Below are 27213 nucleotides of genomic sequence, written 5' to 3'. Positions count from 1 at the left end.
AGGTGTGCTGTAAATGTCTCTAAATAAAACAACAAATGAGTTTGGAAGCGAGGAGCCTGCTCTGTTCATGGAGGCTCCTGGCACGATTGGGCAGTTACAAAAAGGCACAGCAAGAACAAAGAATCACAATTTTATGCTCTAAAAAGCCAGTGTTGTGTCGGGATTGGAGCACCGGACTAGGAGCTGGGAAACCAAGGTTCGAATCCTTCTTAGCCATGAAACTCTAGGTGGTGACCTTGGGCCAATCGCTGCCTGTCAGCCCAACCTACCTCACAGGGTTGTGGAGATTAAGTGAGGAGGGGGAGAACTTTGTATGCTTCCGTGACCTCCTTGGAGGAAAATGTGGCATGTAAACCCAATCAATCAATAAATAAATACTCCTTGCTTTTTCCTGTTCCTAAAGAATAAAAGTTGACACCTGCATCAACTAAGATTTATGGCAATGTTATTAGTCACACAAAGCAAGTTTGCTGTATGGCACATCGTGATTACTGCTGTAAGGAAAAATAATTCATTTCTCTCTGTTTCTAATTGGTACCTCCGGAGGGCGCGAGGGGTCAGTGCGCAGCCTTTGTGTTGTGGAGACATTCCTGCTGTGGGTGGAGAAGTACGGTAATTAGAGAAATGTTATCTCGTTAAAAATAAGAACCGTGGACACTTAATCTTGGAAACTGTCTACAGATGAAAAACACCTTCCTATGAAGTCTTAAAAGGTTACCCTCTTGGCCGTTGACCAGAAATGGAGAAGGCACAAGTTTCGGGGTAGGAAATCAAATGGAGCCATTCTGAATCTGTTTGGAGATGGCGCACCTCTTGAATCAGAGAGATGTAGCTGTGCATCTCTGTGCATTCCTGTTTGTTTCTTTTAAATATATATATATATTTGGATTTTCAAATCAAAATTTTACAGAACTTTATCAAACAAATCATAAGAACAAGATTCCAAGGAATCTCCTGGACTTCCACCCCCCCTGCTTTATAAATAATTTCCTCTCGCACCTTTTTGATGATCAAAATCTTTTACATCTCCATTGTGTCCAGAATTCACCCTTAAACTACAAGTTTAAAGTTTAACTTCCAATCCTAATGATTTTAAGTGTTTACAATGGTCTAAGATATGTTATAAATTTCCCCCATTATTAAAATTTTGGTCTTCCTGATTCTTCCTGTCATTTTAGCCATTTCAGCATAGTCCATCAACTTCATCCGCCATTCTTCTCTGGTAGGAACTTTATCTTCTTTCCATCGCTGGGCTAATAACATCCGTGCAGCCGTGGTCGCATACATAAATGGTCTTTTCTGCTCCCAAGGTACCAAGAATCATCTTCTGGCCGGTCACTTTCAGGAATCTCCTGGTTCTGGTGCTCTTGCTTCATGTGCATGACTCTACGTACAGTGCGGAGGTGGTTGCATTTGTGTGCTCATGCATGCGCAGTGGAAGCTAATGGTGCATGGGTGGTGAATGTAAAGCCCACAGACATTGTGCTGCTTGTCATGTGGCACTTTGCTCCGTTACTGAGAGGATCCCAGAGATACTTGGAGCTCTTCTTTTGCAGGGTGCATTTGGCCGAAGCACACCAGTTGCCAACTGCCTAGAAAGAGGGAGTGCAGCTGGATGTGAAGCAGCTGGGAGTCAAGCTGTTTCTCACAGCACTCCGTGCATCAGCATGGGTGAGCACAGGTTTCAAGTGGTAGATGGGTTTATTTATGGAATCATAGGATTGTGCAGTAGGCAGGGACACCAAGGGTCATCTTGCAATGCAGGAATAATAATAATAATAATGATACTATAATAATTTATTATTTATACCCCACCCATCTGGCTGGGTTTCCCCAGCCACTCTGGGCCGCTTTCAACAGAGCATTAAAAACAGAATAAAACTTCAAACACTAAAAACTTCCCTAAACAGGGCTGCCTTCAGATGTCTTCTGAATGTCAGGTAGTTGTTTATCTCTTTGACATCTGATGGGAGGGCGTTCCACAGGGCGGGTGCCACTACCGAGAAGGCCCTCTGCCTGGTTCCCTGTAACTTTGCTTTTCGCAGTGAGGGAAGCGCCAGACGGCCCTCAGTGCTGGACCTCAGTGTCCGGGCAGAAAGATGGGGGTGGAGATGCTCCTTCAGCTATACTGGGCTGAGGCTGTTTAGGGCATGGGTAACCAAACTAAGGCCCAGGGGTCGGATCCGGCCCAATTGCCTTCTAAATCCGGCCCGTGGATGGTCTGGGAATCAGCATGTTTTTACAGGAGTAGAATGTGTGCTTTTATTTAAAATGCATCTCTGGGTTATTTGTGGGGCATAGGAATTCATTCATTCCCCTCCACCCCCCCAAAAAAATATATAGTGCGGCCCCCCACAAGGTCTGAGGGACAGTGGAACGGCCCCCTGCTGAAAAAGTTTGCTGACCCCTGGTTTAGGGCTTTAAAGGTCAGCACCAGCACTTTGAATTGTGCCCAGCAACGTACTGGGAGCCAATGTAGGTCTTTCAGGACTGGTGTTATGCGGCTCGCCGTCCACTCCCAAGTCACCAGTCTAGCTGCCACATTCTGGATTAGTTGCAGTTCCCGGGTCACCTTCAAAGGTAGCCCCACGTAGAGCGCATTGCAATAGTCCAAGCGGGAGATGACCAGAGCATGCACCACTCAGGTGAGACAGTCTGTGGGCAGGTAGGGTCTCAGCCTGCGTACCAGGTGGAGCTGGTAGACAGCTGCCCTGGATACAGAATCTCAGCTAAAGCACCCATGACATATTGTGATCCAAACACTGCTTTAAAAGCTCCAAGGAAAGAGAGTCCGCAACCTCACAGGCGCCCATGGCCTGGCCAGCAGCAGCTGATAATGGCACGTTCTCGCCTTAGGCAACGCTGCCCGCAGCATAGGCAGAGCGGGGAAGCCTGCAGCCCGCTCGCCTCTTTCCCCTGCCATCAATCAGCGTGCGGGGGATTGATTAGTCAGCCTGGGAGCGCGTTGAGGAGCCCCCCCCCCCCCGCTCCCAGGCTCGAAGGTTGCAACAAAGCAAAGACCTTGGCGTCGCTTGCAGGTAGCGCTCGGGGAGGCGCCTGATCAGCGGCAGCAGTTGCAGCAGGGGAGGCGCTGAGCCCGCAGGAGCATCTCTCTGCAGGAGCTGCTGTGGTGTGAGTATCCCTCGGTCCTTGCAATAGCCCGGCCGTGGGAGGGAATAAAACAGCAATATTCCCTGCTGCAGATCAAGGGAAATCCACTCTCGGTTGATCCTTGAAAAAAAACGCAGGCAGGCAGGGAATACTAACAATATTCCCAGCAGCCAAAGAATAAAAAGAGGGAAATCCACTCTCGGTTGATCCTTGAAAAAAACGCAGGCAGGGATGGAATAAGAACAATATTCTCTGCAGCCAAAAGAAAGGGGGAAATCTACGCTTGGTTGTCGCTAGAAAAAGCGCAGCCAGAGAAGAAATAATATTCCATGTCGGGGCGGGGGGCGGGCAGGCGGGATCCACTCTGCGGTGTCCCTTGGAAAAGCCTAGTCAGGGCTGCCTGGAAGCCGAGTGGCTTGTCGGTGGAGGGTTTCCTCCCATCTGGCTGAATGAAGCCGCTGGGAGTGCCTCAGAGTAGGGGAGAGGATGCAGGAAATTTACCAAGAAAGGTTCGCCTCTTTTAAAGGCACAACTTTCCCCCCTCTCTTTTTAAAGCATTTATAATTGCCTCCGCCCCCCATCTCGTTGCAGTGTAATTATATGTTAATCTAGTTAGATATAATCTTGTTGCCCCCTCCCCAAGTTAAGTGCCCCAATTTGGAAGTTCTGCTGAAATTATTATCAAATGATTGATGATCCTTCATCCTTAACCCAGAGCGGCTTACAGTAGCAAAGCACTATATTAAAAGCAACTTACAACCATAAAAATGAAAAGGTAGGGTCCTAAGAAAATGACACTTTGCTTATGGTGCAGCAGTAAAGCTGCTAGCATATTTGCAAAGCTAAGCGGGGTTCAGTATGGTTTCAAATTGGATGGGGGACTGTTGAAATTCCTGCATTGCAGGGGGTTGGGCTAGATGACCATAGGGTGCCTTCCAACTTTGCGATTCTGTATTTCTAACTGCAAAGTAAGAGGAGCAGTATTTACCATATTGGCTCTAGGAAGTTGTACTAGAATCAACAGACTTTATAGAGCTGGAAGGGGGCAGATAGACCCTCTGATCCTTGCCAGTCTGGGAATCTTGCAACTAAAAGCTTCCCCTAAAACATGACCATCCAGTCATCACTTAAAGATCTCCAGCAAAGCACCCTGATGAACTCTGTTCCACTTCTGAACCTAAAGAAGCTTCCCCAAATGTTTAGGTGAAATCTTGCAGTGGTATTGACTCTTGAGAAAATGAATGTCATGTCTTTCAGATATATTTTTTAAAAAAACATATTCTGAAAGATTATTACTGTCTGTGAAGTCTGAGGAGACGCTGTTTACTGTTACAGGTAATTTCTGCACTGGATAGCCTAGAATGTATAAATAGTTTAGGTTTTGTTTGTTTGTTTGTTTGTTTTGCAGTTTTATTTGTCGTTTGAATATTCCTCAATGAATGTAAATAAATATGTTCCTTATGAGGAGTTAAGTAGAGTTTATCCAAATATTCCATTTTATCGGATTTGTGGCTTGGATTTCAGGCACCATTTCAACCTTTGATTTGTGAGGTTCAATAAAGAAGCAGCCTATTTTAAGAAGGTTGCCAGCTGACCAGAAAATACCTAGCCTGGCTTACTCTCCTGTCTTTCAAAGCAGTTTGATGTGCATAAATTGTCAGGTGTCTTCCCCCCACTTCAAAGATAAACATTAGCACACTGATGCCTGCACATTAAGGCAGTATTAAAACTGTTACAGTGGTGGATCGAAAGGTTGGCAGCCCTATTTAAAAGGCAGATATTGCAGCTGAAATGATTAGATAGCTGTGTTGATTTACTCTTGCCTCCCTAGTTTTAAACACACGTTCGCTTGAGTTGGTATGTATTTCGCTTTGAACGTAAGGAGAACAGAGCTGGGAATCGAGTAAATCTTTTGTGACCTGAATCCTGTGGGGAGGCTGTGCAAACCCATTGCGTAACAGATGGCGTATTTAGAAATAACCCTTTACATTAATCAAACACTTGTGCTTTGTTTTGAAATAATCCTCACTTTAAAGTGAGTATTAACTTCGTATCTTGTACATCAAGAATAGCATCTTTGGGCTCCATCCATTTACCTGGGATTAAGACCTGCCAGCATAGCTGAAAGCTTCTGGAAACTGGTTTGCTATTTGTGTAATATTTTTCCTCAAAACAAAATCCACAGGATTGGGGGCATATATATATGTTTAGGGAAGTTTTTAATGTGCGACATTTTAATGTATTTTTAATCTTTGTTGGAAGCCGCCCAGAATGGCTGGGGAAACCCAGCCAGATGGGTGGGGTACGAATAATAAATTATTATATTATTATTATTATATATGCCCGCAGTAAGTGCTGGGCTTTGCTCAGGAAGTCAAATGAGTGGGGGGAACATCCCACAACTGCAGTTTTGAAAGTTTCAGTCTGCCATCTTGATTTAACATGGCAAATTTTCAAAAGTAGGGGGTCCATGGCTTCGTTTTTGAAAAAATGAGGTCCACAGTACTTCACTAGTGAGGTTTGTGGGAGGGGGTTATTGGTTTTTGGTTTTGTTCTTATTATGATAGGTATTTTGTGCTTTCATGTGGTAGCGTTATGCTGCAAACTGCCCCGTGATCTTTGGATGAAGGATGGTATTTATTATTATTATTATTATTATTATTATTATTATTATTATGCACTAGAGGTCTCTCCCATGGCCCTGCTCACCTGTTAAACATGGTCCATGGTTCGTGAGGCAGAGGAGATGAGCATCCAGGCCACAGGCCAGATCAAATGTCGCCCCCCCCCCCTTAAACTGAGTCACATTACAGATTCATATACAGCCATACCTCGGGTTACAGACACTTCAGGTTGCGCGTTTTTGGGTTGCGCACCGCACCGAACCTGGAAGTACCGGAACGGGTTTCGGTGCTTGCGCACGCGCAGAAGCGCTAAATCGTGCTTTGCGCGGAAGCACCGAATCGTGACCCACGCGTGCGCAGACGCGGCGCTGCGGGTTGCAAACGTGCCTCCCACACGGATCGCACTCACAACCCGAGCGTCCACTGTATTCAGTGATGCTGCCTGGCACCTGCTCTTCAAGACCCCAGGTAAAGTCTTTCCCAATCCAGCTGCCTTGCTGGCTCTAATGAGGCCTTCTGTATGCTCTGCCCCTCCTTGTAGCTCCAGGTTGATTTGCAAACCAGGCGGGGCTTCACTTTATAAGCTATAAATATAACATTTAAATGCCACTGCATTGGTGGGGCTCCCGAAGTGGATTGTTTTGCTGCCAAATGGTGGGTGTGCACAAAAGTGCCTTTGGATTTGCCCTTTGATCGTCAGGGGTTTGCCAGATCTGCTCCTGGCTTCGCAGTTCATAGACGTTGCTGCGGGGAATGTGGGGGCAACAGACTGAGCTGAATGGAGTGGCCTTTGAATGTATAGCGAACGGGACTGACTCATCCAAGAGAAATGAGATATTAATGATTAAAAGAGCCGCTTAATTGTTCTGGGCAAGGCTGATCAAAGGCAAAAGGAGTGAAAGAGCTTACATCTGCGTTCTCTCTTAACTGAGTAATCCACATCTGTTGGGTGCAGTGAATGGTCTGGGAACACCCACCCCTCTACCCTTGTTGGCATCTGTCTTGTCTGAAGAGTCAAAAGAGTGCGCCTCCGGGAGCGAAGTCAAACCGCTGCATTAGGAACATGGAATCGACCTCCCTGGGCGCAAGCCTAGGCAGTGTGTATGGAGTTCCTAGGCTGCCCAGATGACAAGACCCCCCTCTTGGCCTCACAGATGTGGTCCAAAGGAAAGCAGAGGAATACGTTTGGCACCAGCTTGGTTGCAGCAGTTGACAGAAGGAGGCATACAAAGTGGTATCCAACTGTCTTAGGGACTTCACTCCAGATTTATGTAGGGCAGGGGTGTCCAAATGTTTTTCAAAGAGGGCCAGATTTGATGAAGTGAAGGGCCATGAGGGCCAACCAAAGGGCCGGCCAAAGTTGTTGACCTTTTTTTTGGATTGAAGTTGTTGAGCTTCTTTTAGGATTGAAGTTGTTGTTTTTTAGGATTTTACCCCAGGAAATAAACTGCCACAGGGGCTGGATTAAACCAACCGGCGGGCCCCCGAAATGGACTTTGGACATACCTGATGTAGGGTTTACTCCTTAGCCTTTTCTTCTCCCAAAGGTGTCCCGCAAGGGTGTGGAGGTTTAGGATCAGAGTTTTCCTTCTCCTAGATAGGCCACCTTCCCAGGTGGACGAGTCCCATCTGCCCCTCACTTCCCTCCACAGCATGTGCAGAAATGGTCTCATCCATTCAATCCGCCACAGCCTGTCTCTGCATGCAGAGGAAGTCCCTAACTCCCTGAGGGTTTGAGACCCACCGACCACCCTCCCCTCATTTTGCCAGCCAGTCGAAGCCATTCCCAGGGTGCCGCCACTGTTACATGCAGACAGCTTCTAGGGGCCACAGGTGAGAATTGGATGTAGGATGTGGACCAAGGTAGACAAACTACTGCAGAAGGAGTGTGACGTGTCCCTCACCAGAGGTAATACCCCCTTCTCTAACATCCCATACACCCCACCACTGTACCACTGTGGAAGCAAAAGAGGTACAGATCTGGTTAGTGACTGGTTGGGGCTACCATAAGCTCCAAGAGAGCAATCTGTGAAAGCAGTTTGTCTCCCAAGGAGTTCAGAGATTATCACATCACACTCTTCCAGCAACCTTGGGGAGTGGTTTAGCAAAAGAGTGTGGGTGATACTGAGGGGCCCTTGGTGATTTCCCCCCTGCCTTGATGTGCATCGCTTTACACTTGTTTACATTGAATTCCATCTGCCATTTTTACTGCCCACTCACCCAGATTGGACAGAACGTTTTGGAGCTCTTGGAAACCATTTTTGTTTTAGCAATCGTTATGTACTGAGTTGAATAGGATCCAAAATGCAGCAGTCTGATTGGTCCTAGAACAATGCAGCAGTATGATTGGTCTGCAGGAGCCACCCAATCCAGCTCCAGATGGAAATGAATCCACAACCTGATTGGCCTACAGGAGAATTCCGGAATTAGCCAATCACGTGCAGCCCATTGTGTAAATAATGTATATAAAGCAGATACTTTGGGGAAACTTTCATTCCTCCTCACCACTATGAGCTGGATAAAGAGCATGAAATCCACTCTCGACTCCGAGTATATTTCAACAATATAACATCCTCAGCAAACTTGGCTACCCCACTGTTCATCCCTAAAACTAAGTACCGGTAATTCATACACAAGTTAAAAAGTCCAAATACTGATCCTCAAAGGACTCCACTTTCTGCACACCTCTAGTGGGAGAATGAGGCATTAATTCCTAGACTTCCCTTCCTGTTTCTTAACCATTTCCTGATCCACAAGACTACTCCTCTTATCCTATGGCTATTACACTTAGGAGTGCTTAATGAATACCTTTGTCAAAAGGTTTTGGCCTCTTCTGACATCATCTTGCTGACTTGTGCCTGGTGGTGGGGAGAGAAACCAGATCTACCCCCCCCCCCTTCTTCCATCCCATGTTTTGTTTGGAAACTTTGGGGGAAACGGGAGAAGGGGGATCGCCTATGAAATACTTGCTTTGTTAGAATGAGTTAAATCCTTTTTTAGTACAGGGTTTTACACACCCAGATTGTGTAGTATGCAGATTGTCTTTCATATAAAACTCTATAGGACTTACGAATAGTGTGGACACCCAAATGCAAGATGCATTTCTGCATCTGGGGTTCTACCATTGTCGTGAGAGAAGCATGCTTGTGAATTGCTGCTTCTGCCTTCCTCTGGTTGATGGTGCTTTCCTTTTCAACTCTTACATTTTGCCATCTGAGAAACAGGAAGAAACAAGATAGCATGCCCTTTGGTAGCATGGAGTGCAGTAGTTTGAGGATCTTTCTCTAGCACTGGGTATATTCACAATTTTGCTTGAACAGAACTAAGGCATGAATACATTTGAAACTGCATGCATTTATCTGGGAGCAAAGTTCACTAAACCAAGTACGTCTTGCTTGTGAGTAAAACATGCATGGAATTGCTCTGTCAAATTTCATAAAAATGCAACATAGTACCATTCTGTATGTTAATAATGATGCCTTATATGTTGTAAAAACAGTGAAATAAGTTTAGGTTTGATAAGAAAGTATTGCATATATTTTTATTTTCCTCTCCTGGAAACCCTGGGGGAGGGGAAGTCACCCCACCCCTAGCTTCCAAATTTATGGACATTTTACATCTCTAGCCATGTAAAGGTAAAGGACCCCTGACCATTAGGTCCAGTCATGGCCGACTCTGGGGTTGCGGCGCTCATCTCGCTTTACTGGCCGAGGGAGCCAGCGTACAGCTTCTGGGTCATGTGGCCAGCATGACTAAGCCGCTTCTGTCAAAAGCAGAGCAGTGCACGGAAACACCATTTACCTTCCCATTGGAGCGATACCTATTTATCTACTTGCACTTTGACATGCTTTCGAACTGCTAAGTTGGCTGGAGCTGGGACCGAGCAACTGACCCCGTTGTGGGGATTTGAACCGTCGACCTTCCGATCAGCAAGCCCTAGGCTCAGTGGTTTAGACCACAGCGCCACCTGCGTCCGATAGGGCTTTTAAGATAGGCCCTCCTCACTTGTGATGACAGTCCAAACATCCCTAAAACTGGGACACAGTTGTTTTTATTAAGCAAACAGATGCTATCTGAGTTGAGTACAGAAACAGAAACCTAGGTATTTAATGCATGCAAATGAGTGGTGACCACATTGTCATGCACTATAAAGGGATTGCATAATTACTGCAATATCCCTGGCTTTCAGCTCAGTTGAAGCTACCATTAATCAACTCTAGATCAGCATTGCACACCTAGAAAATGTGGGCATTGGAAGTTCCCACAGGTATCTGGTTAGCTACTGCAAGAACAGGATACTGGACTAAGATGGGCCATTGGCCGTTTCCTGAATTCCTTCACCATGTAACCACTGTATAGATTTCAGAATTGTGGGGTGGGTTTGCCTATATTCTTCTGTGCCTGTGCCCATGCACATATTCCCCCCCCCCCAACACGTGCTGACATAAACACTGCCAGAGGCAACAGGGTTCTGGTAGTTGTTTAGAACGGAGAACTTCAGCAGGAAAGTTTGTGTTGTGCGACAGTGTTAAAAAGATGTGCCCGATAAAATTCCCGCCCCTATGCCACAGCTAAAGCTGTTGCTTTAAATGCTGTGTTCATCCTTGAAATTTAAGGACCTTGCTTAGACAGGTTAAACTTGCTATGGCTTTTTCTTGCCGGATCACATTTTCTGGAGACACAGACCCTGCAGGAACTTCGAACGAGGAAAGCAAGTTGCAGCTGAGGAGAGAGCGTTCTATTTTTGCCTCTGTTCTTTATCTCAGCGAAACCTGTCACGATCACTTGCCACATCCCACAGTGGAGAGCTGGACTACACATTCAGATATGTTGTGTGGGGCAGCATTTGCTGGATCCGAGCATTTCATGGGGAAATAGCTTAAGGAGAAGGCTAGTTTTTCCCAGCTGGGAGTGATGACAGGGAGGGGCTACTTAACGTCCGTCCCCCCCCCCCCGCTATACTTTCTCTCTCTCTCTCTCTCCTTAAAGGGAAGGGTTGTCGCTCGGTGGTAGAACATCTGCTTTGAGTGCAGAAGGTCCCAGGTTCAATTTCTGCCTGAAATCTTAGAGAACTACTGCTGGTCAACATAGTAGGTAATACTATGCCACCCCAATCCCCACCAAGTAGTGCGCTAGACTCATGCACTCACCCAGGTTCTGTGTTTCCTTTGGGAATGGGACACAGTGGAGACCGGGGCATCTTTATGATATATTGTGTGTGTTTGTGTAGCTTAGGTTGTGTTTGTGTAGCTCAAGCTGTGTTTTATATATATATATTTATAAACTTGGGAAGTGATGCTCATATCTATGTGTGTGTATGCATACACACACACAGAGAGAGAGGGAGGAATCTTGGTTCTCAAATGCTTTGGTACTTGAACATTTCGGCTCCCAAACACCAAAAATCAGGAAGTAAGTGTTCCGGTTTTCGAACGTTTTTTGGAAGCCGGGCGTCCGATGCAACTGTCGGCTATTGTTTCCGGGGCATCTGCACCAATTGGAAAGCCGTGCCTTGGGTTTTGAATGTTTCGGAAGTCGAACAGACTTCTGGAATGGACTACGTTCAAGAACCAAGGTACCACTGTGTGTGTGTGTGTGTGTCTAGATGGGGAAGGGTATAAATACTATTGTTGTTGTTGTTGTTGTTGGTAATGGTGGTCGTAGTAGTAGTAGCAGTAGCGGCACCGGCACCAGGTTCTTCCAAACGTAGCATCATCCTTGTTTTGCAGCTTGCCTTTCCCCAGAAATGGTAAAACCCCTCTTTTTCTACCCATGCTAATCTAAGCCTTGGTCTTTTGTAACACAGAAAGAGGAGCCCTACTCATCTGCATTTTTACACATTGTTTTTTGATGCTCCGATCCACACCCAGGGTTTTATTACCTCTGAGGAAATAGCTTTTTACACCTGCCTGCCTAAGATTAAAGGGAGTGTCTGAGATACAATTTACGATACCTAGGTTCGTTAACACCTCACACATGCTGATTACAGAGGGTTCTTTAATACACATGGGATCTTGCATCCCAACCTTAATTAAATTCTAACACTACTTGAGTCCAGGGTGCCTTGCACTTGCAGATTCATAACAATACTTAATAAGATAGGTCAAAGGTCTGACACTATAAGGTAGGCAGCTTCCTGCTAAAAATCACTCCCCATAGCTGTTTCCCTTGAAGGAAAAGATTTGGATAGCCTGCATTTCCCCACACAGGGAGAAACACAGCTTATGAAAGGTGGGAGGGAAGGGTAAGCAGCCCACCTCTGCTCTTCTTCTGATTAATCTTCCAGGTCTGCGTTGTTTTTGTTTTTTTAAATGGGCGCCAGGGTGGGAGGGGAGAGACTCTCCCATCGAGTGTGGCTCTTAAGGGGGCTATGCCACAATATATTTCAGAACTCTCAGCTCACAGGAGAGAAGGTAGAAGGAAGTGTGCTCAGTAAGCAAGCTGATTTGAGATAGTGATTGATCAGACATGGACAAAATGCTTTTGTCAGCCAGCGTAAACATTTCCAAGGTGGCGATACTGACCTGGTATCTTTTCAGTGGGTGTCGTTTCACAAGGTTGATCTCAGTATTTCAGAAATACAGTGGTACCTCGCAAGACGAATGCCTCGCAATACAAAAAACTTGCTAGACGAAAGGTTTTTTCGTTTTCGATTTGCATCGCAAGACGAATTCCCCTATGGGCTTGCTTCGCAAGACAAAAACTTTTCGCGACTTTGTTAAACCGTTAAAACCGTGCTTCGCTAGACGGCAAAACTCGCTAGACGGCAAAACTCGCGGAACGAATTAATTTCGTCTTGCGAGGCACCACTGTACTGTTTTGGCAGAATACCCGATGAGCAGGCAGGGACGGGAAAAGTGTGGACTGCACTGTTGCTTCTATCAGGTCCATATCATACGGCCAATGGGTCCGTGATGGTGGGAGTTGTGTGAAGTATTTGAAAACAGAGGGAAGCAAGTAGATTCATAAGGCTTTTTAGTGCTCTGCGGATACACACTGAGTGCCATGGCATAGCTCTTTATCCCTCACCACAATTGTGTCAGGGACTGACAGGTCTCTGATGTGTGTGCACCGAGGGGAAAGGTTGGCTGGAGTCTGGCTCTGGAGAGGGGAGCAGTGGTAGAGGCAAGAATCAGAAGCAGGGGAAGATCCACCTCTCAACAACACGCAACCAGGAGAGCATCTCTATGCCCCGCAACAGCAGAGCTCCCTGGAATTGAACCCTGCTTATTACCAGCAAGCTGCTTTTTGTGGAACTGGGCTTTGTGAGACTTCCCAGGCAAGCAACTGCCCAGTTCCATATTATGGTGCAGAGATGGTGAGGCAGCCTCCACCATCAGCTGGGAACTTCTTCATGGCATCAAGCACTTACACTCCCTGGTCTGCAACGGGGAATTATTCAGCTACAAATCCTGTACAAATGCAGAATGTTGATGGAAGTGCTTCGGACTCTCAGATTTTCTCTTTAAGTCAGGTTTCGGAACAAAAGAGCCAGACTGCCAAGGAGAATTGGTTTCAGGGCAAAGATTTACGATGAGAACCTGTAGCATTAAAGTAGCAACCAAACAAGCTGCCCAGGAGTCTTACTCCATCCTATGGTGTAAGATGTTTGCAAATGCTGCTTGAAAAATACCATGAATAGACATGAAAGAAATCCTTTTCCAGATTAGCATCCCAACTCCTTCCTTGCTATCCTGTACATATTTTACAAGCTTTCTCTTTTAATGCCTTTTAATGTATTACTTCAATGTTTTGAATAAAGTTTGTTCTTTTTTTTAAAAAGAAGCAGCAGCAGCAGGGGAAGATTCAGAGCTGGAGGGTGGGTTGGAAGAAGGGGACTAAGAGGCAGGTCAGGCAAGTGAAGGGACACGTGCTTACCAAACCTCTCCTGCACAACTGTCTCCAGAACCAAGAAGGGATTGAAAAGAGAGGGGCAGAGGCAGTTTCCACACATAGGCATAGTCTCTGGCTACCGGGGGAAGGTGCATCAACTGGTGGAGGGGGAGTGGTCCCTTGTTGCTGCAACTGCTCCATAAAGCGCAGAGATGGGAATAGCTGCCTAGCCGCTAGATTGCTGCGCATAGCTACCCAGAGCTGTAGAAGCAAACCGTGAGTGTTATTTTTTTTGACAATAAATACTTAACTATCTGCTGTATGCATTCCTTTGGCTGGGAAGCACCTTGACAGATGGGCATTACGATGAGCAAAATAAGAAGTACCTTGCTGAAATTCAGCAATAAGAGTTGCCAACTTCTGCCAGCATTTCCTGCAACAGGCCCAAGTTCTCTTATGACGTATCTGTGAACTGTTTGTACAATACGCTGGTAACTGGTGTGGGAGAGGAGAAAAGGGACTTTTTGACACCGGCTGTAATGACTGAGGTACCTTTCCGAGGGAAATTCACTTCTCTTCCCTCTCAAAGTGTCCATATACTAATTTTTAGGTAATTCAACTGATATTTAAGGATCTGTTGGCTGACTGGTTCCTGGAAGTTGTCTCAGTTGGTAGAGCAAGATTCTTAATCTCAGGGTCATGGGTTTGTGCCCCATGTTGGGTGAAAGATCCCTGCATTACAGGGGGTTGGACTAGATGACCCTTGTGGTCCCTTCCAACTCTACAATTCTATGATCTCAATACTCTGGGCTCATCTACACTTCTGCTTGTCCTGGGCCTAGAAAGCTGAGTCGTTTTCCGCATGTCCCATGCTTTCTAAGCACGGGTTCAAGCAGTTTTGCCCCACCGCTTCCCTCTGGAAAATCCAATTGCCGTTTGTTCCAATTCAGAGCTAAAGATTGGGTTTTCTTGGGGGGAAGGTGGCAGGCCAAACAAAGGCATGGATAAGCCCTCTCTTGGATCCGTTTCATTGCTTTTATTAATATGACTGTGTTAGATTTTGTACTTACATTTTTCACAAGGCTTGGGGTGACCCTGCACCTTTAGCCGGCTTGAGCTCACTCGCCCCAATTTGCCGAACAAAACCTGCAAATCAGCAAATAGGGTTTGTTCCTAGGTTGCCTAAGAATCAGTTCTGGGCAATGAGGCAGAGAAGCTCCGCGAAAGTGCCTTCTTAATTCTCCTTTCAAGCCACAAACGTCTAAAAGAACTGCACGCGGTCAGGCCAGGCTAGTAGTGGTTTCCACTGCCAAGTAATTTCTGTGGGCTTATTGTAATTTGTGTGGCATTTTTCTTTGCCACACCAGGATCACACGATCGAGACCACTTCTTCCAAACAACTTGCAAGGAATCGTATCCCTGGCACAATACTTTGTCATGAGCCAGCCCTAGATTTCGACATGATCTATCTTGTGTAATGGCTTCTGTAGTGATGTGCTCAGGCTGACGCCAAGGTTTCTCAGGCTGGCAGCACGCCTGGTCCTGCCCACACTACTGAGGAGGGTGAGTCAAAAGCATCTTGCCCGCCGGAGCCTTTTCACATCGTATCTGCCCTTCTGCCAGGCTAGATGGCTCTTGGCTTCCTTTCGCCCGGGTGTCAAGTCTGTGCGTACCTGCCGGCTTACTAACTGTTGCGGGCACTGGTAAGTGCGTTCATTTCTTAAACCTTGCACATTTTCAGAGTCCAAACAGATATAATATCTGCATTCAGATCTGCATTGCTTCATGCTTTGTGCATTCTCTGCAAGGAGGAGTAGATGGTTCTGTTGTGTTTCAAAATTCTCACATCCACTTGTTGTGTGTGCAGATATTATATATGTTTTGTTCCAGGCTTAGTAGGGCATTGGTTTCAGTCACGCTATAATGAACGTGGTGGCCAGGCAGGATGAAAAATTGTGTATCTGTGGTATGAGGAGCCCAAATGGCACCAACATGATAAAAAACACAATATGATTGTATATATTGCAGGGGCCAGTGGTGCTGGGAGTCCTAGTTTAGCAGCGTCCTGAGGTCACTTGGATTATAGGTTTATGGTTGTGTGGTATTTGTGTGGTTGTTCGAGCTGCTCGTGCCCTTTTGTTTACTTCACTCATGCCTTATTCATGAGAAGTTTTAAAAAAGAAATAAAATCAATTAGGAGAGCGTGAGACTTTTAACCTGAGGGTTGTGGGTTCATTTCAGGGGGTTAGAGTAGATGAGCCTTCCAAATCTGTGATTTCTTATCCATCTTTCACCCTGAGATGAGTTACAACAGTGTAAAAATACAAATGTGAAACAGCTAAAATGGATTTAAAGAAAGGGAATAGGGTGAACACAAAAGCTGCTTTATGTTGATGTAGCAGTTCAGATCTGGAGGTCCCTAACCCTATTTTCATGTTTGAAGTTCTATGACTACCTGCATGCTATGCCCCACAAGCTTGAGGGGCGAGGGTTGGATAAGAGAAATGGCATTGGGAAGGCTTAATCCCCATACCCCAAGGCAACATATTCAAGCGGACTCTGAATCAGGGCATTTCCATGGTTGCATTTGCTTTTTAAAAGTTTTAAAGTGGGAGATGCAATTACAGGACTTCCGCCATCTCGTCTAGTTTGGCCCTTAAAAGTTGGACAAGTTTAAAAGTAGACTCCAGTTGAAGCAAATGTGAATGCAATTGCACTAAAATTTGGGAACATGATGGGAAAGACAGATTTTTAAACAATAATAATGCTATCTTATTTTCAGTATTTGTGTGGCACCCAATCACAGATTTACTGTGTGGCTGCCATATTATACAGGGTCAGACGGTTTATTCAACTGACTGCTCTGACTAAACTCTGCATCAGCGGACATAGTTGTTGTTGGACTACAACTCCTATCATCCCTAACCAGTGTTAGAAACTGAGATAGGAAAGCTAGGAGCTAAGTGGCAACTTAAACCTAGGTTATGGGCGCAACAACGGAATGGCTAGGCCCCCTTTTTTATAAGAAGAATACAAAGCTGAAAATGAATGAACCGCAGCTAAAATACTATGTTCATTTTTCACATGGTCTGGTCCTTTCCCTGCCCGCCCCCCTAATATTCTTAACAGGGTCTCTTCTCCAGTCTTCAGACCCTCCTTTCCTCCCACTCTGCAGTTTCAATCTGAAATCTTAGGCGCAGCACTGTGCCCTGAGCTCAGAAACTGCTCCTGCTAATGAAATTCCCTGCTGCAAAATGCGCCCAGAACAGTGGAAGTTTTGAACACTGTCCCTAACCATTGGTCATGCTGGTTGGGATTTGCAGGAGTTGTACTCCACAACAGCAGGAGGGCACTGCCATCTACTCTTTGGCTAGGGGTTTTTCTTCATAGCCACCTGGCTGAAGTCTGTCTCAGCTCTGCTTCTCAACATCCTTTTAACAGGTTTCCAGGAACTGGCTCCAGGCACAAGCTCTTAAATCCTACATTGCGAAATGTTTTCCAAGTGCCAATCCGAGCTACAGATTTTACAGCGGTTAAGCCACTTAAATCCTCCTCCTTTGTCCACAGCATTGGCTGCTGGTGTTTAATAATAGCAGTTAAGTTAGAATCAATACTACTGTCAGAACAGTAGTAAATACGCAGATATATGACATCTGGGTATTGGTCTCCTACGCTCTCACCCCATCACCACCACTGATACTCACTGATGTGGGATGAATAGATTACTATGATTTATTTATTTTTTTAGGGAAGAAAACAAAAAACAACCAGTTAACTTGAAATGCTGTTGGGAATATCTGTTCTGGTTGCTAGGATTAAAGTCTTCAGAGAAAACTCTGGGATTGAACAGTGATTTGTATAATCCAAGACAATGCTCTTTAAATATGTTGAACCCCACAGAAACCCCATTATCTGCTCTCCTGTTTTTCTCTCTCTACCATCCTGGTGGGGCAGAGGTGCAGGTACAGAGGGAAATGGTGGGCCGTGGGACAAACCTCTTCTCTACCACCATCATCCCACCCATAGGTGTCTTGCCAGCAAAGTACCACTTTTTCTTCTACAGTGGTGCCTCGCAAGACGAAAATAATTCGTTCCGCGAGTCTTTTCGTCTTACGATGTTTTTTGTCTTGCGAAGCATGGTCCGTCACAACTGCGCCTCTTCAAGCGGCTTTAAGAAAAAAACACAAGACGTTTTCGTCTTGCAAAGCAAGCCCATAGGAAAATTCGTCTAGCGAAGCAACGCAAAACTGAAAAACCCTTTCGTCTAGCGAGTTTTTCGTCTTTCGAGGCATTCGTCTTGCGGGGCACCACTGTATCTCCATCTCTGGTTCAGTTAGTAAGGGGCCAACTGGGAAGTCTTAAATGGCCTGTTTTGATTCAGAGGTTGTCAGTTGCTGACCCATGTTTCACGTCTTGACCTGCCTTGATGTCCACCAATGTCCCAATCACTGTGTTATTGTATGAGTTTTAATTTGCTTTAGTCTATTCCATTGCGGTTCTAACCTTCTGAATGTTTTAAATAACAGTGATAATTTTTTTAGTGATAATTTTATTGTTTTATCTTCTTTCTAAACCTAAACTGCTTCGAGGGTCCGTCCCCCCTTTACAATCGAGTTGTGTGTACGTTTTATGAAATAAAATAAATATTGTTTGATTGCCCTGGGAACCAATGTGGTCAACTTGGTATTTATTTATTTATTTATTTTTTGCTTTCCTTACAGTTCTTTCCTTGGGGGACTTCAGGTCCATGCCACACAAATTAAAACACTAGAATTGGCACATCCCATCGCTCTTGTTCTGTTCCAGAGTGCTGCAGTCCTATATGATGGGAATGGATTTGCTTATATCGTATATCAAATGTCCTCTTAAAAATATATGGCAGTGGTCTCTCCTTTCCATCTGCCATTCCAGCTTATGAATGAGCCCTACCGCCTTGCCCCTTTTCATTTTTTAACCAAAATCGTAGCATCTCCAGCCATATGCCGGCAGAGCTAACAGATTCGGAGTTCACAGTGGCTAAGTCCAAGTAGAATCCCTGCTTCAAAACATGCATTTTGCCATATGCTGCGATGGCTTGTTTGGAATCTTGTACAAATAAGACCTCCGCAGCCTCCAAGGTCGGATGTGGGGGGGATTCTGACTCAGTTCTGTCTCTTTGAAACTGTGTTCTAGGTTAGAGGGAACGTAGATTGGCACATTCCTGGTTGTATGCAATGTGTGAGTAATGAATCAGTATTTATTGCACAAATGTTTTCCCAAGATGGCACTAATGATATCACTGTGACTGAGGAAAGATCAGTGTGCAGCTAGCCTTTTTATTATGCACATGGTTCGCTCCTCCATGATGCAATGCGCTTGTGTGAACTAAGCAAATAAAACATTTTTGTTTAGGCAAGTCTATCCCAGATATATAGATGTTGACATATTTTAATCTCTTTTTAGATTACCTCTGGTTTTACTTGCTTTTGAAAAGTTTTCACTACAGTATTTGCTTTTAAAAACTGTTTTGATTGATAATTTTTAAAAAGTCTTGTAAACTGCTTTAGAGGTTTTGTTACAATCAAGTGGTATATAATTTTTTGTAAAACAAAGAAAAAGCCTGTAGATCCTGTGTGGGTTTTTTTAAATAAAAAAATGTGCCTTTCATTGTGCCATGAACAAAGTGACCCAGAAATATTTTAAATAAGAAGAAAAAAATGTTGCCCATGAACTGGATAGCTCAATTGGTTAGAGTGTGGTGCTTATAATGCCAGGGTTGCAGGTTCGATTCCCATATGGGCCAGCTGCATGTTGGACTAGATGATCCCTTCCAAGTCTCTGATTCTATAACTGAGAATCTTCCATTTTCCCCAACTGCTCCCTCTGAGTCCCTTGAGAATCCCTCTTCTTTGGAGAAACCCTGCAAAAACCCTGGAAAAGGGAATGTATTTATCTGCTCCCTTTTAGAACACATCCCTCACAAGGAGTTATATAGCTAAAGGAGATCCACTTAAATGGTATGGAATCTAAAAATCCAGAATGCAGGGGTGAATGTATGCCCTTATATTTGGTTTTTTAAAAGGGGGGGCAGTTAAGTTGGTGTCCAGGCAGTCCAAATTAAGGGCCTATAGCATGACAGGTTGCAAAAGCTAGCTTATCACAGACAGTGGCGAGCATGAGCTATGTAAGGCACGCCGTCAATTAGTGGATATCTTCTTCTGCCTCCCTTCCGAGATTCCAGTGGACATTGCCCACACCCTTTGAAGTATCCTTGGAGCCCGTGAGGATTGGAATTTTACTCTTTGAAAGTGGCAACCGCTGCCTACTGAAAAGCAAGATTGCTTGCTGACTCCCCTGTTTCGGTAGAAAAAGCAGTCTGCAGTTTACACTTGGGGGTTCTTGGCTAATCGATGCACAAACCAGACCGCCCCCCGCAACCTTCTCCTGCCGACGTGCCGTTCAATTCTGTGTCTCTCAGTGTCTCTCAATTCTGTATCTCTCAGTGATGGTTTCATGGAGAATTCATAATGGTCCAAGTTGGGAACTCTTTGAACATCAAGCCAGTACCTTGTAAACAAAATAATCCCATCGGGTCTCTAGGTGAAATTGGTTTTGTAGGATTGTTTTGTCTTGAAACCTTGTCAGCTAGTGGAGTAATGGAGACCTTTTTCTTTGTTTGTTTTGTTTTTCAGACATGTGTTCGGAGCTTGACCTGGGCTATTTCTCCATGGCGATGTGGACCATTGGCCTCGGAGCCATTGGGGCTGCTGTGACAGGGATAATCCTTGCCAATACAGATTTGTTTCTGACTAAAGCGGAAAAGGCTTCCTTGGATTTTCTCGGGTCAGCAGATCTGAAGACTCTGGGAGGAGGTAAGGCTTATGTGTGGTAGGGTCCTCCGTGGGCTGAGAACCCAGTGTTCTGAAAAAGCAGTCGGTTAATACTTTGGAAAGCCTGTTGCGGGAAAGAACCTTTATTTCCAGGCATGGGGAAAAGACCCATGAGCAGCATTTCTGCCTTTGTGGAATCGGAACTGCAGCTTTCTAATATGTGGCATAGAGTTTACCACACTTCTCTTTGTTTCCAGCAGGCACTGAACTGCTTATATCAGAGGTTTTCAACCTTTCTGAGTCTATGGCTCCTTTAACCAACTACATTCTTTCTGTGGCACCCTGTAAGGCTCAGGAGCCCAGTTGTGTCACCCCGTGCCTGCAGAGCTGGTAGCATCTCACCCATTTTCGAACACCCTCCCTTGTGGAGTGTTCCCTCAGCCCCCTCTCCTCTCCCATCTCCTTGGGAATCCTCTGACCTGCTGCTGCTGCTGTCCCTGGACAACATTTCCCTACGGAGCTTATAGCCAGGGCTGCTGCAATAAATAGCTGTGCTAGCCTTTGGAAGGCAGACCCGAGAGGGCATCAGAGGAGGGAGGGAAGGAAAGAGGGACAGAGGCCAGTGCAGCACCCCTGACCATCATTCAAGGCACCCCATGGTGCCACGGCACACTGGTTCAAAACCACTGGCTTATATGGTTAAAATGGCACCACATGTTCACAAGTGGAACATAATCAATGGGCTTGTTTGCAGAAGTACAAAAAATATTTTTTTTGAGGGGGGGGGCCCTCTGGGAACTGCAGAAACAACCCAGGGAGGACCGAATATGATCAATGCACGCAGAATGCTGACTGTTTGGCAGAAATGAGTGGCAGGAGTTGAAGATAGAATATTTGGAATCTTGAACAGAAGCACTTCACTCTGCAACACTTGGTTACAGATCCCACTTGCTCCCGTTTCTGAAAGAAAATGTGTTCACTGAAAGGCCCCAGCCCAACTCAGTGAGGCTGTACTTGCCACGCACAGTTTGTGAGCCCGTGGCATGGTGGCTTCGATTATATCATTCAGCGTAACACTTGAAATTCAAGTGGTCTTCAAAAACCTCATAAATAATATCGAAAGAAGCTGAGAAGATAGTCCATCTTACACGGCTGCCAAAGTGAACAAGAGGCAACAAGGACCATAATGACATGTGCTATTGTTTGTCCCTCAGCAGAGCCAAGAGCATTCAAAGCAGAGGAACTGTGGAGGAAGCATGGTGCCGTCATCATGGCAGTGCGGCGGCCTGGATGATTTTTGTGCAGAGAGGTAGCGTGTTTTCCTTGTGGTTTCTTTCTAAAGGGCAAATGATGGGGTTTAACCTTGCTATTTCAAGACGCTTGTGGGCTGCATGGATACAGAGATAAGGGTCTAGTATATTTTCCATGTTGCCAATTTTTTGGTACTATGTTAAAGAGTTTCACAGAATCAAAGGGCCCACAAGGGACATCTAGTCCAACCCCCTGCAGTGCAGGAATCTCGTGCCCAAGTGGGGCTTGAACTCACAACCCAGAGATTAAGAGTCTCATGCTGTACCAACTGAGTTATCATATTTACTTCTTGATATTTTTTTATATTTTTTTTTGGTCAATCTCCTTTTCCCAATCTTCCATTCAGATGAGCTGCGGTAGGAATATTACAGGTCCACCCCTGTTTGCGTTTTCTCTTTCATACTCAAGTCCTCTTCCTATGTCTACCTTCCTCCTATTGTTCTGTGTTGGACGCCTGGCAGTGTGGAGATGCGGTGGAGAGATCCTTCAGCGGCTAAACTTACCATTAATTTTGAGCTTAGGTTTCCTTAGGTTACAACATGTGTTTCGACCTTTGCGTTTTGCTTGGCTTTAGATTTACACAAGGAAAGCCTGATTTTCCTCCCAGTTATGTTAACTAGATTATTACAATAATAAGATGATTACAATAATAAAGCATATACACAGAGAGAGACAACAATTTAAAACAAGGTATTAATTAAAATGTTTTTTTTAATTAATCCTGCAATCCTAACCCACTCATCTAGGAAGAAGCCCCATTGAATTCACCAATGGTTAGGATTGCACTGTTACTTATTTTAAATATTTTTAGGTTGCATAACCGAACTATGTCCAGCCACCTAAATTGCAATACCACAAGAAATTGAAAGAAGGTGACAGTCCTAAAATCTGAAACAAATGATGGAATTAAAATGTGAAAAGCGGTCGCACAACACAGTTAAAAGTGTTCTAGCTGTCTAAAGATGGAAAGGAAAGAATCCAGTGGCGTTCTGCTAGGAGGTCCACAGTTGCAACACCACCATGCAGCAGGCTCTGCCTGTTCCTTAGATAGGCCACAGAGCATTAGCACTTCTAAAATCCCCTCCCAATGTGATGCCATCTTAACATGCATTCCCACAGGCTTCATTTCAGGGCATGTTTGATAAGAGCAGTGCGAGGGTTGTCCCTACATAGGGGTGGCTTGTAGGCTGCAGCCACATAACTTATCTCTTCTCTCATTCATAAGGAAGCTGCCCAGCTGTCCTCTCTGAAGCCCCAGCTTGACCAGCTGGGCATTCCCCTGTATGCTGTTGTGAAGGAGAACATTGGGACCGAGGTGGAGCAATTTCAGCCGTATTTCAAGGGGGAGATATTTCTGGATGCACAGGTAGATCCAATTGGTGACTTGTACTTGGGTTGTTCATCTGTCTCCTAGATTATGTTAGAAGTTTTGAGCCACTCTGTCTGAATGTGCATTCAGGTGCGAGGCGTAAGGCTATTCTTGCTTAAACTGGTTTGTGAAGCAGGCGTTAAGTTTGCACTGGCCAAAAAGCTTATACAGTGGTACCTCGGGTTACATAGATTCTGCTAACTCAGAAATAGTACCTTGGGTTAAGAACCTTGCTTCAGAATGATAACAGAAATTGTGCTCCGGCGGCGCGGCAGCAGCAGGAGGCCCCATTAGCTAAAGTGCTTCAGGTTAAGAACAGTTTCAGGTTAAGAACGGACCTCCAGAATGAATTAAGTACTTAACCCGAGGTACCACTGTATGATCCTTTATTGGCAAAAGGTTCACAGGTGGCTCAAATATATGTGTGGAAAAACTCCACAATTCACCATTGAGCCCCTCCTGTGCTGCTTGGCTGAAGGTGTGATCATTTGCAAATGTGAAACACAAGACTTTTTGTAATGCACATTTGCATTCTGAATACCCTTTGCATTGCATAGTGATTTGGGCTTTAAAAAAAAAAAATGCCCATAGCTTGGGTGATGGCTCCCCACCCCCTACAATGGCATTCCTCTCTTGCTGTCTTCTTTGCAGGGGCACACAGTGAGAATACACTCCCACATAGGTTTTTGACCAACTTCAGAAATGAAAGCTGCTCATGTTGGTCCATGATCCCACTTACTAAAATTTCGGAGCACACAGATCCCTCCAGCAGAGCCACTGTGATAAGAGATGTGGCTATGCCTCTTCTCTTGCAACTAGGGGGTCTGGAGGGAAGTCAGTGGCGTGAAGATTATCTTAGCAAAGCTGCTACTTAAGAGGCTAATTGGCTTTTGCTTTTCTATTTATATATCATAAATATACATAGGCAGAAAACAGGTTAGCTCTGAAGCACTGGCCTGTCTTTGCATGATTTCCCCATTAGCATGCATAGATAAATGGAAAGATTAGGACATCTATTTATTCCCCACATAATTGGGCTGTGTGTCTTATTAGGCACCCCATCTTTTAGCAGGTGCCAAAAATAAAAAGAAAGTTGGTAACAAATCAGTTGTGTGTGGTTCACCAGTAAGAACAGATACTGTGATGGCATTTGACTATGTTTACGAATGGTAAACTAAGGGGGGAGTAAGCTGTTTTAAAAATGTTCAGGGCAGAATAAAAGCACATCCTTTTTTAATGGTGAGGCTGCGCTGCAAACAGCACATGAATCAGGATGCAGATGAGGAGGGAAGGGGGGAGGCAGGCGAGAAAGAAATGAATGAAAAGGTAGGGAGGGGGAGCAACTCTTTACTCAGGAGGGGGTGCTAAAAACATTACAATTCCGCAGCTAGGAAACCCAATTTCTGCTCAACCAAGAGAACCTGGTTTCAGCAACTTCTCTAAATCATTCAAAGCCCTCGCCCCAGGGCTGGCCCACCCATGAGACAAGGTGAGGTGATCGCCTCAGGCAGCAGGGTCCACAGAGGGAGCTGATCCTGCCTCCAAGGAATGTGATGCCTGCTGCCTTTGCAGTGGCAGCTCCTTGGAGGCTGGATTTCCTAGGCAGCCTCACCCTAATGCTGCCTCTACAATGGCCTCTTGGCCAGTAGGAGGCGCTGCTGGTCTCCTCTCACCCTTGTCCCTGATGTACATCTTAATTCCCATCTTGTTCCTGACGTAGATCCCTGCTCACCCATTCTCCCGTAGTGGTAGGGAGGCGCCATTTTGTGGCTTGCCTTAGGTGCCAAAATGTCTTGGGCCAGCCCTGCTCCCCACAGCCATTAGAGACCTTATGGCTCTTCCAGCTCCTGAAATTGCAGCAGCCATAACCTAAGTACTTTCAAAGAATCATAGAGTTGGAAGGGGCCCAAGGGTCATCTAGTCCAACCCTCTGCAACGCAGGAATCTCAGCTAAAGCATTTCAAGCATATATTTGTAGCTATAAGGGCTAGAAGGTTATTTTGGCATGAGAGCCAAGATTCTGAGGAAGCTTAGTTTTTGCACCCAGTACCACGCTCTGTGGGGACGCGGGTGGCGCTGTGCTGTAAACCACTGAGCCTAGGGCTTGCCGGTTGGAAGGTTGGCAGTTTGAATCCCAGCGACAGCGTGAGCTCCCGTTGCTCGGTCCCGGCTCCTGCCTATCTAGCAGTTTGAAAGCACGCCAAAGTGCAAGTAGATAAATAAGTACTGCTCCGGTGGGAAGGTAAACAGAGTTTCCGTGCGCTGCTCTAGTTTCGCCAGAAGCAGCTTAGTCATGCTGGCCACATGTCCCGGAAAAACTGTCTGTGGACAAACGTCGGCTCCCTCTGCCAGTAAAGCGAGATGAGCGCCGCAACCCCAGAGTTGTTCACAACTGGACTTAACTGTCAGGGGTCCTTTATCTTTACCTTTACCTTTTTACCACGCTCTGTGGCTATGCACACACCGTACATATAAAGTACCTTGCCCCCAAAGAATGCTGGGAACTGTAGTTTACCCCTCAGAGGTACAATCTCCAGCACCCTTAAACTACAGCTCCCAGGATTCTTTGTAGGGAGCGATGTGCTTTAAATGTCTATAGCATGCAAGCAGCCTGCTTTCCCTGCACTCCTGCAGAATGAGAATGTACACAAAGTCCCATCGGTGGTAGTCTGAACCTTGTTTACCTTTTGTTTTGCTCCGGATCAGGAAACGTTGTGTTTCTCGAGGAAGAACACACACTCTCTCTGTTTTGACTCACTGTTTCTAATCCCTTTCTACAGAGACGTTTCTATGGGCCTAAGAAAAGAAAGATGACCCTTTTAGGCATGTTTCGCTGCAGCGTCTGGAGGCATTTCTTCAATGCTTGGAAGCATGGCTATACTGGGAACTTGGCAGGAGAAGGCTTTGTCCTGGGAGGAGTTTTCGTTATTGGTCCTGGGAAGCAGGTATCTGTGTGTATGTCTGTGTGTAAATGAGCGAGTGCAAAGCTGTTCCCATGCATCCTTTAGTTCCATGTTCTGCAGTTTTCAACCTCTCGTAGGGTCTTGGAGACCACTGCTCTCTCTTGTCTGGTCTCCTGCGTTGAGGCAGAACTATGGCTCCATTGAACAGTCAGCATCCTTCACAGAGGAGGGCACCACTTTTTTCATATCCTCATCTGGGAAAGATGCAAAGAGGTATTCATCTTATTGAAAGCCCAGGCCTTGATTCTGGCAGCTGACTCCCTTCCCAAAAGGCCAGGGAGCGAAAAAGTTAGTCTTACTAAGGTAACGAAATGCAGAATACTGAAATCCTAACTGGGGGGATCAGGTGTGGTATTGCATTTCTTTTTTTTAAGGATATGGCAGGATTAAGTAAGTAAGGGATGCGGTAAATGAGGCATGGGCGTTGCCAGGATTTATTGGGGAAGGGGGGCAGGACACCACCACCACCCTGGTCCTGTTCCAGAAATGGATCTTCTCAATTAGGGATTTTCTCAATTTTGCACCCGTGTGGGGGAAGAGCTTACGCTGCCCAATTCCAACGGTACTTCACTTGCACAGAAATAGGGAGCTTAGAGGATTTGCAGAAGTTTAAGTGCCTCAAACATAGTTTTGTACAAAGGAACTGCGTACCTGACCCACATTTTCCCTTTTATTTTAGGGCATTCTCCTGGAGCATCGTGAGAAGGAATTTGGAGACAAAGTAAGCCTTAATGCTGTCCTTGAAGCTGTTGAGAAGATCCAACCACCACCTTCAGAGCATAACTAGAGATATAGATGGCCCTTTCTTACTTACAAAAAAGCTACAAAGTCTGGGTGGAAGCTCTTAACTATATCTCTAACTTGTTCCTAGATAGCAAACACAATGTTCCATTATAGCAGCTGTTTAGTACTACTGTTGGCTCCAGATATTCCTTCTGTGTTTCTCTTACTGGATTAATGACGGGCTTGGTCTGAAATCCAAAGATCTAGCCAAGATAGTTTCCAGTTAGAACAAAACTGCTAGGTGTATCTGGATATCTGAATGCAGGATTGATGACGGAAAGCTAATAAAAACTACATTCGAAACAATTACCGAAGTCCCAATTGGTTTTTGTTTTGTAGCTTTTTAAATTCACCTTGCTAACCAGCCCTTATTTCATCATGGCTCCCAGTCCTGTAGAACTTTTCCCTCG

General features: G+C 45.4%; 1 protein-coding gene across 6 annotated transcripts; it reads left to right on the top strand.

The window, feature by feature from the left end:
* Positions 1-3018: 3018 nt before the first annotated feature.
* PRXL2A (peroxiredoxin like 2A) lies at positions 3019-27109 on the top strand. 6 transcript variants are annotated; one of them, XM_082222513.1, is made up of 6 exons: positions 3019-3130; positions 20240-20419; positions 21592-21686; positions 22914-23054; positions 25838-26002; positions 26700-27109. In XM_082222513.1, the coding sequence occupies exons 2-6, from the start codon at positions 20242-20244 to the stop codon at positions 26805-26807; spliced, it is 687 nt and encodes a 228-aa protein (XP_082078639.1). In that variant the 5' UTR covers positions 3019-3130; positions 20240-20241; the 3' UTR covers positions 26808-27109. The 6 variants fall into 6 exon arrangements, with proteins under 6 accessions (XP_082078639.1, XP_082078636.1, XP_082078638.1 ...); XM_082222510.1 differs by lacking the exon at positions 3019-3130 and adding an exon at positions 5720-5744; XM_082222512.1 differs by lacking the exon at positions 3019-3130 and adding an exon at positions 15127-15271.
* The last annotated feature ends 104 nt before the right edge of the window (positions 27110-27213 follow it).

Source organism: Podarcis vaucheri (genome assembly GCF_965113315.1).
Source record: "Podarcis vaucheri genome assembly, chromosome: 5".
In the NCBI taxonomy this organism is placed as follows: Eukaryota; Metazoa; Chordata; class Lepidosauria; order Squamata; family Lacertidae; genus Podarcis; species Podarcis vaucheri.
Note: the sequence above shows the minus strand (reverse complement) of the source record. Positions and strands in the feature narration are given on the sequence as shown.